The 10,140-nt window shown below is 36.9% G+C and overlaps 1 protein-coding gene across 1 annotated transcript in view; it reads left to right on the top strand.

Annotated features, from left to right (window-relative positions):
* The window catches only part of FGB (fibrinogen beta chain), an 8,933-nt gene extending 1,167 nt beyond the window's left edge, over positions 1–7,766 (top strand). The window contains exons 2-8 of the mRNA XM_017871083.1: positions 2,479–2,670; positions 3,160–3,343; positions 4,256–4,483; positions 5,055–5,168; positions 5,856–5,981; positions 6,189–6,474; positions 7,094–7,766. Coding sequence (XP_017726572.1) covers positions 2,479–2,670; positions 3,160–3,343; positions 4,256–4,483; positions 5,055–5,168; positions 5,856–5,981; positions 6,189–6,474; positions 7,094–7,325 — 1,362 coding nt within the window. The 3' untranslated portion in view covers positions 7,326–7,766. The remainder of the gene's footprint in view (positions 1–2,478; positions 2,671–3,159; positions 3,344–4,255; positions 4,484–5,054; positions 5,169–5,855; positions 5,982–6,188; positions 6,475–7,093) is intronic.
* Positions 7,767–10,140: the final 2,374 nt, after the last annotated feature.

Raw genomic sequence — 10,140 nt, 5'->3', positions numbered from 1 at the left:
GCAAAATACATCAAGTGTAATGATAGAAAATGAAATATTGCTTTTTTCAGATGAAAAAATTTAAATTAGAGGTACTGTGTATTGTTATTATTAATAGTTATGAAGCACAGTTCAGTCTAATTTATTTGTAGAACAGTTTGTCCTCAACTATTATTTTTGCTGAATTATTGCTGCTAATTTGCAGTTACTAAAAATACAGAAATGCGTTTAGGACAATGAATATTTAAGAAATTTAAATTTTATCATCAAATGTATCTTAGCCAAATTTCTTTTTTTTTTTTTTTTTTTGAGACAGAGTCTCCCTCTGTGGCCCAGGCTGGAGTGCAGTGGCTCAATCTTGGCTCACTGCAAGCTCCGCCTCCCGGGTTCACGCCATTCTCCTGCCTCAGCCTCCCAAGTAGCTGGGACTACAGGCGCGCACCACCACGCCCGGCTAATTTTTTGTATTTTTAGTAGAGATGGGGTTTCACGTGTTAGCCAGGATGGTCTTGATCTCCTGACTTCGTGATCCACCCACCTCGGCCTCCCAAACTGCTGGGATTACAGGCGTGAGCCACCGCGCCCAGCCCAAATTTCTTACATATAGCATAGTATTAAACTAGAAATAAGAATACACAGTAATATTTAAATGAAGTGATTCATTTTGGATCATTATTGAGTTTCAAGGGAACCTCAGTGTTCTAATTATCAGACTCGACATGTAAGAACATATAGTTAATCTGCTTGTATGTGTAAAAACATATGGTTAATCTGGTTAAGTCTGGTTAATCATATTAGGTAAGAAAATATAAAGAATATGTAAGACTAAATTTTGTAAAGTACTCTGCAAACCATTTTCACATTTCTGTTTACCAACTAATCCTCACAGAGATAGTTTAGTAGTTTAGGGGTTTTGATTATTCAACAAGTGGCCTTCATAATTTCTTTAAGTGTTTTTCTTTAAGTATATAATTTCTTTAAGTATTTTTTAAAATTTCGTTTTCTCTAGTAAAGTCAGACCATGCATGCTACCTCTCTAGTGGCACTCTTAAATTAAAAGAAAATAATTTTCTCCTGTTATAATTTTATTTGTAATAAACAGATGAATCACATTTCTTAAAATCTGTTTTAGAGAGGGTAAGCTCTGACTAGGACGATGCCTTCAATGTGAAATATGTATATATCCTCCAAATCTTTACATATTAAGGATATATATAGTCAACTGGTTAAACAGGAACATCTGGAGCCAGCCTGGCTGGGTTTTAATCCTAGCACCATCTTACTAAATGTTAAATAATATTATAACCTAATGAATAAATGACAATACAATTCCAAATAGAGTTCATCTGATGACTTCTAGACTCACAAAATTGCAAGAGAGCTCAGTTGTTGCTCAGTTGTTCCAAATCATGTCATTTGTTAATTTATAATTAAGATCCAAAGGATGTAGCTACTGACAAAAATATATGAGAATGTAGTTAATCCAAATCAAAACTTTCCTATTGCAATGCATATTTTCTGCCTCATTATCTTTTAATGTAATATTTTAAGTTAGCAAGTAATTTGAATTATAATGCACAAGGCTTGATAATTATTTTAAATACAAGAAAATCATAGTGTTTCATAAAGAAATCATGTAGGAAATTTCAAGATAATGGTTTAACCAATAATTTTGTTGATAGAAGATAAGACTAAAAGTGAACTTAGCAGTGGAGAGGCCACTTAAACTGTAGTACTTGTTATGTGTGAATTCAATAAAAATAATAATGAGCACTTATTATTGCCAAGTACTGTTCTGAGGGTACCATATGCAATAAGTTATTTAATCCTTACAATAATCTTGTAAGGCAGATTCAAACTGTCATTACACTTATCTCACAGATGAGAAAACTGGGGCACAGATAAAGCAACTTGCCTAAGGTCCCATAGCTAGTGAGAGGTAGGGTCAAGACTTACAAGCAGCCTAGCTCCAGAGTACCTTATGAGGGTCAAAGATTGTCTTATTACAAATAAATTCTAAGAAGAATCAACCTTTAATAAGTCTTTAATGTCTCTTAAATATGTTTGTATATGAGTCTAATCATCAGTTCACAAAAATGAAAGTAGGGAAGTGATTAACAATAATCATAGGAATCTAACAATCCAAGTGGCTTGAGAATATTCATTCTTCTTGACAGTATAGATTCTTTGCAGTTTTGTGTGTTCCTATGTATGTTTTAGGAATATGAAGTCATTATTATTCATAATCTGATACAACTTTCTCCTTAGGCCTCTCTTTAAAAACTACATTGCATCGTAGCTTTTTGTGCAGTTGGTCTTTCTACTGTTACTAAACAGTAAGCAACCTACAGATTCACTATCACCAACCAGTCAGTTGATGAATCTTAAGCAAATCATCAAGCTTGTGATAACCTAAATTATGAAATGAGGATGTTGAAATAGTTACATTCCAAACCTTCTATAACACTCTGCATTTTATTTCTGCCTCGATCCTTGTAGGGCCTCTTCGGTGGCCGCGGTCATCGACCCCTTGACAAGAAGAGAGAAGAGGCTCCCAGCCTGAGGCCTGCCCCACCGCCCATCAGTGGGGGTGGCTATCGGGCTCGTCCAGCCAAGACAGCTGCCAGTCAAAAGAAAGTAGAAAGAAAAGCCCCTGATGCTGGAGGCTGTCTTCACGCTGACCCAGACCTGGTGGGTGCACTGATGTTTCTTGCAGTGGTGGCTCTCTCATGCAGAGAAAGCCTGTAGTCATGGCAGTCTCCTAATGTTTCATTGACCTGCATTACCATCATTGTTATTTTGTTTGTTTATTTTGGAAATAAAATTCAAAACATAAACATATTGGGCCTTGAGTTAGGCTTTCTTTCTTGTTTTCTTTGGTCTGGGCCCAAAATTACAAATTAGGATATGTGGGTGCCACCTTTCCATTTGTATTTTTCCCACTGCCTTTGTTCAGTTGGTAAAATTTTCATAGCCCAATTATATTTCTTCTGTAGTAAGGAATATTTTAAATCTCCACGAGAGTATGATGATGACTTTCAAATTTCTGGTCTTACAGAAAACCAAGTAGTAAGTTTTTATGTTGCCTAATCATATTGCTGAATTTTCCTATGTGCTATTTTAACAAATGTCCATGACCCAAATCCTTCATCTAATGCCTGCTATTTTCTTTGTTTTTAGGGGGTGTTGTGTCCTACAGGATGTCAGTTGCAAGAAGCTTTGCTACAACAGGAAAGGCCAATCAGAAACAGTGTTGATGAGTTAAATAACAATGTGCAAGCTGTTTCCCAGACCTCCTCTTCTACCTTTCAGTACATGTATTTGCTGAAAGACATGTGGCAAAAGAAGCAGAAGCAAGTAAAAGGTAGATATCCTTGTGCTTTCCATTTGATTTTCAGCTATAAAACTGGAACTGTTGACTGCCACGAGAATGCATGGCTGTGAGAAGATTAACATTTCTGGGTTAGTTAAATAGCATTCATACTGCTTTTGGGCACCTTCCCCTGCAACTTGCCAGATAAGCACTGTTCAGCTCTTATTCCAAGTCTGGCATCAGCAAGTATGATTTTCTATGAAAAATTCCACTATGACTCCTTATTTTAAGGATACAAGAAACTTGTGACTCAGAAGATAATATTCACAGAGTGGAAAAAAAACGCTAGCATTTAAAGTTTCAACATTTGAGGTTTTGAATGAGAGAGTTATCCACAATATATTCAATTGTATTGTGGATAATGACACCTAACCTGTGAATCTTGAGGTCAGAATGTTGAGTGCTGTTGACTTGGTGGTCAGGAAATAGCTAGTGCATGAGCCTGGCACAGGCATCTCAGTGAGTAGCATACCCACAGTTGGAAATTTTTCAAAGAAATCTTGAGATCTTATAAATTTCAAGGTTCTGCTATACTTACGTGAAATGGATAAATAAATCAAACATATCCACTCTATAAGATTGAACTTCTCAGATGGAAGACCCCAATACTGCTTTCTCCTCTTTTCCCTCACCAAAGAAATAAACAACCTATTTCATTTATTACTGGACACAATCTTTAGCTTTTACCTATGGTAAATTACTAGTATGGTAGTTAGGATATATGTTCATTTGTATATGTCATGGGCCAAATAATTTCCTATAAATATGACTATATATCATAACTGCTTGGTGGTAGCTCAGTGTTTATTAGTTTATTCTCAGAAAATCAAAATTGTATAGTTAAATACATTAGTTTTATGAGGCAAAAATGCTGACTATTTCTACATAATTTCATTTTTCCAGATAATGAAAATGTAGTAAATGAGTACTCCTCAGACCTGGAAAAGCACCAATTATATATAGACGAGACTGTGAATAGTAATATCCCAACTAATCTTCGTGTGCTTCGTTCAATCCTGGAAAACCTGAGAAGCAAAATACAAAAGTTAGAATCTGATGTCTCAGCTCAAATGGAATATTGTCGCACCCCATGCACTGTCAGTTGCAATATTCCTGTGGTGTCTGGCAAAGGTAACTGACTCATAAACATATTTCTAGAGAGTTCCAGAAGAACTCACACACCAAAAATAAGAGAACAACAACAATAAAAATGTTGAGCGGATTTTCCCAACAGATCGTAATGACGTTACAGTACATCACAAAAATATCCTTAGCTGGCTGTGTTTTGGCCCGGCCTGGTGCATTTACTGGTTTTGATGAGCAGGACGGGGCACAGGATAATAATGGTGGTAGTCTCAGGGGTGGCTGACATGTGCATCTGTGTACTGGCTTGAACAGATGGCAGAACCGCAGATAGATAAAGAAATTTCTCCGTCTTGTGTGTTCTGGAAGCTTATGGATATTCCAGGACACAAAAGGTGGGAGAAGAGCTTTTTTCATCCTCTTAGCAGATAAACATCTTCAAAACTGGGCTGGATTTACAAAAGTAAAATGAAAATCTAATATTTGTTATATTATTCTCAAAGGTCTATAATAAAACATTCCTTAGTAACTTATGTAATGCTATCTTAAAGAATTGGTGACTAAAGACAAAGTAATTCTGTCATAAGCCCCTGAACATAATGTTGTCTTATGTTTGCAGAATGTGAGGAAATTATCAGGAAAGGTGGTGAAACATCTGAAATGTATCTCATTCAACCCGACAGTTCTGTCAAACCATATAGAGTATACTGTGATATGAACACAGAAAATGGAGGTAAAGTTTCGATAGTTGTTGACCTGTTGATCTATAATTATTTGGATGACATAAAATGCCAGGAAACAAGGCCAGGTGTGGTGGCTCATGCCTGTAATTCCAGCACTTTGGGAGGCCAAAGTAGACTGATCGGTTGAGCCTAGGAGTTTGAAACTAGCCTGGGCAACATAATGAGACCACGAGTCTACAAAAAAAAAAAAAACAAAAAAACAATCAGCTGGGTTGATAGTATGTGCCTGTAGTCCCAGCTATCCAGGAGACTGAGATCGGAGAATCACCTGAGCCCACAACCTGGAGGCTTGATCATGCTACTGCACTCTAGCCTGGGCAACAGAGGATAGTGAGATCCTGCTTAAAAATAATAATAATAATAATAATTGAAAAGCCAGGAAACAAGACTTAGCTCTAATATCTGACATAGCTGACAATGAATAATTTGATTTGGAATTCAACCTGATATTAAAAAAGTTATAAAATATCTATAATTCACGATTTGGGATAAGATAAAGCACTTGTAGTTTTCAAAGATTTTACAAGTTTTTCTCTCATATTTATTTCCTTATTGTATCTATTTTAGAGCACCAAATATATAATAAATGCAATGGACAGGGGATTCAGATATTCTTTTCAAAGTGACATTATTTGCTGTTGGTTAATATATGCTCTTTTTGTTTCTGTCAACCAAAGGATGGACAGTGATTCAGAATCGTCAAGATGGTAGCGTTGACTTTGGCAGGAAATGGAATCCATATAAACAGGGATTTGGAAATATTGCAACCAACACAGATGGGAAGAATTACTGTGGCTTACCAGGTAACAAACAGGCATGCAAAATAAAATCATTCTATTTGAAATGAGGGTTTTTTTTTCATTAAAAAACATACATTGTTGGAAGCCTGTTTTAGGCAGTTAAGAGGAGTTTCCTGACAAAAATGTGGAAGCTAAAGATAAGAGAAGAAAGGCAGTGTTTAGTTTCCCCAAATTTTATTTTTGGTGAGGTTTTATTTTGTTTTCTTTTAGGTGAGTATTGGCTTGGAAATGATAAAATTAGCCAGCTTACCAGGATGGGACCCACAGAACTTTTGATTGAAATGGAGGACTGGAAAGGAGATAAAGTAAAGGCTCTCTATGGAGGATTCACTGTACAGAATGAGGCCAACAAATACCAGATCTCAGTGAACAAATATAGAGGAACAGCCGGCAATGCCCTCATGGATGGAGCATCTCAGCTGACGGGAGAAAACAGGACCATGACCATTCACAATGGGATGTTCTTCAGCACGTATGACAGAGACAATGACGGCTGGTATGTGTGGCACTCTTTGCTCCTGCTTAAAAAATTCCACTAATATTACTACTCCGAATCATTAACAATGTTTTTAATAGCTACTGTTTCCTGGGCACTTACTGTCAGCCACTGTACTGAGCTCTTTATGCATCACTCTAAAGCATTTCAACTATAAGGTAAACATTATTATTCTCATTTTACAGATGAGGTTTACAGAGATTACGTGACTTGTCCAATGTCACACAACTACCTAGAGATAGAACTAGAATTTGAGCACAGTTACTTTCTGAGTAATGAGCATTTAGATAAATACCTACATCTCTATATTCTAATGTGTATGTGAAAACTTTCATTTTCGTTTCCAGGGTTCTCTGATACTAAGGGATGTAAAAGCTATTATTCCAGTATAAAGTAACCAATGCAGTCCCTAGATGGATTGGCCACAAAGGCCCAGTTCTCTCTCTTTCTTGCTATAGGGCACAGGAGGTCTTTGGTGTGTTAGTGTGACTCTATGTATAGCACCCAAAGGAAAGAGTACTGTGCACAAGAGTGTAGCACTCTTTTACGGGTAATCTGCAAAAAGTAACTTGACCACTGTAGTTCTGTTTCTAATAACCCCAAACACATTTTCTTTCAGGTTAACAGCAGATCCCAGGAAACAGTGTTCTAAAGAAGATGGTGGTGGATGGTGGTATAATAGGTGTCATGCAGCCAATCCAAATGGCAGATACTACTGGGGTGGACAATATAGCTGGGACATGGCAAAGCATGGCACAGATGATGGTGTAGTATGGATGAATTGGAAGGGGTCATGGTACTCAATGAAGAAGATGAGCATGAAGATCAGGCCCTTCTTCCCACAGCAATAGTCCCCAATACGTACATTTTTGCTCTTCTATATGTGACAACATTTTTGTACACTATGTTATTGTAATTTTCTTTAATACATTATATTCCTCTAAAACTCTCAAGCAGATGTGAGTGTGACTTTTTGAAAAAAGTATAGGATAAATTAAATTAAAAATAGCACATGATTTTCTTTTGTATTCTTCATTTCTCTTGCTCACCAAGAAGTAACTAAAAGTATAGTTTTGACAGAGTCAGTGTTCATGATTTAAATTCTAGTTGACTGTGAGAAGTTTCAAATAAGGAAGAGGGATTTTTTTTTATCCTTGTTGTAGGAAAACCTTGAGGAAAAGGAACAACTGATATTTAAAAGTCCACTTTAAAAACTATATTTATTTATGTAGGATCTGTCAAAGAAAACTTCCAAAAAGATTAATTAATTAAACTAGACTCTGTTGCAATAAGTTAATGTTTCCTTGTTTTGTAATCCACACATTCAGTGAGTTAGGCTTTGCACTCGTAAGGAAGGAGAAGCATTCACAACCTAAAACAGATAATAAACTGGTCTTGAATATTTGAAGATTTAAAATCTGACTCTAGGCCAGGCACGGTGGCTCACGACTATAATCCCAGCACTTTGAGAGGCCGAGGCAGGCAGATCACGAAGTCAGGAGTTCATGACCAGCCTGACCAATATGGTAAAATCCCGTCTCTACTAAAAATACAAAAATTAGCCGGGCGTGGTGGCTCGTGCCTGTAGTCCCAACTACTTGGGAGACTGAGGCAGGAGAATTGCTTGAACCTGGGAGGCGGAGGTTGCATTGGACAAGATGGCGACACTGCACTCCAGCCTGGGCTACAGAGTGAGACTCTGTCTCAGAAAAAAAAAAACAAAGACTCTACTCTACCATGGAAAAGCCACCACTCTGCCACTTAAATAGACATCGGGATCAGAGATTCCAAGAGGATAATCTGGGTCAAGTCTTCACCAAGTGTTTTTTAAGGAAAATAATGAAATGTGCTTATTGCCCATAGAAACGAGGTCTATTCTTGTCCTCAATTAGGCTGCTTTTTTTTTTTTTTTTTTTTACATAGTTATACCAGAACTAAAGTAAAAGTGGCTTTTCTGTTCTTTCTAATTCTCCCTATGAAATGGGCATATCATCTCAACACTTCACTCCAACTGCTCATGGGCAACCCTACGACCCTAGGTCCTTCACCCCTAGTGCATCATCATTGCCACCCATTTTTATGGTACTTATTGTTCTTAAGCTTATCCTCTTAATCTTTGCATGTAAGCAAAACTCATTAATTTATATCATGGAAATGCTACTCCTCTCTTTCATTACTTATCAAATCCAACTTTAACTTTTGACCTGGTTTCTCTGCCACAAGTTCTGTCCCACTGGAGCCTGTACTCACCTACCGCTTTGCCATCACAATTAATAGAAAACTCTCATCAAGTTACTTTCCTGCTTAACATTGGCTCCTTGCTATCTATATCCAAATTTCTTAAATTCAAATTTTCAGCTGGAGATAAAATGGTCCCAGTACCATTTCCTGTTCCCTTCACTATAACCTACATTTTGTCACAATAAGTTTTTCACCATTCCAGGACAGGTCAGGCCCTTTAAAAATTTCAACAGCTTATTGAGATATAATTGATATAAAAAAATCGTGCACATGTGTTGTGCTGGAGTCCTGTTGATTCCAACAGGGCTGGCATCGTGTCCAAGAAGAGATCCGGAGCCAGTGAATGGGACATAGGGTTTATTTAGGACTTAAATACAGATGTGGTCCAGTGGCAGTGGGCTGGACAGGACCATTACTATTTGTAAAGAGTATGCAGTTTATATAATATTTCTACTTAGCACTCTCCATCTAGCAACCTCCATTTAGCCCAAAATAAAAGACCTTGGTTCTTTGCACATCCTGCATTCCAAGGGACAGGCAGGGAGTTCAAGTGTCCTTCACAGATAAGAAGTGAATCTCTCTGGGTTGGCCATTCCCAGATTCCTTAGTTTAGGACTCTGAACACATATTCTTCTTAGACCATACAGTCATTCTCAGAGTATTCTTGAGTTATTGCCATCAGGTGCATCTGCCATACAAAGTGTTAAACATATACAATTTTATGATTTTGGAAATATGCACACGCCCATGATATAATTGGCACAGTCAAGATATTAAATATATCCATCACCTCCAAAAGTTTCCTTATGTTCATTTATTTTAGTTTTTATGGTATGAATGTTTAATATGAAATATTATCAACAAATTTTTAAGTGCACAGTACTGTATTATTAATTTTAGGCACTATGTTTTACAGCAGATCTGTAGAACATATTCATGTAGTATAAATGAAATTTTATCTCCATTTCCCCCTACCTCCCATCCCCTGGCAACTACCATTCTATTTTCTGCTTTGACTGTTTCAGATACCTCATGTAAGTGAAATCATACAGTATCCTTTCGCACTGTTGTTAGGGATGTAGAACGGTGCAGCCACTATGGGAAGAAATGTGGAGGCCCCTAAAAAATTAGAAAAAAATTCTAATTACCATATGATCCAGCAATCTCACTTCTGGGTATATATTCAAAAGAATTGATATCAGAATCTTGAAGCAATATTTGTACATCTATGTTCATTGCAACATTATTCACAATGTTCAGGTCCTTTTATATGATGCCCTCTTTGCAGCAATGTCTTCCTCCCAACACCATGTGACAAACTGCTATTTGTTTTTAAACCTCGCTTTAACTGTTTTAACTGTCACCGCCCAGAGAAGACTTTCTAAAACTCTTGGGCAAATTTTGTTACTTTTTGACAATGAATGC

This window comes from Rhinopithecus bieti, unplaced genomic scaffold (genome assembly GCF_001698545.2).
Source record: "Rhinopithecus bieti isolate Rb0 unplaced genomic scaffold, ASM169854v2 scaffold_3878, whole genome shotgun sequence".
Classification (NCBI taxonomy): domain Eukaryota; kingdom Metazoa; phylum Chordata; class Mammalia; order Primates; family Cercopithecidae; genus Rhinopithecus; species Rhinopithecus bieti.
The sequence above is the reverse complement of the archived record's forward strand: the minus strand, read 5'-3'. Positions and strand labels throughout refer to the sequence as shown.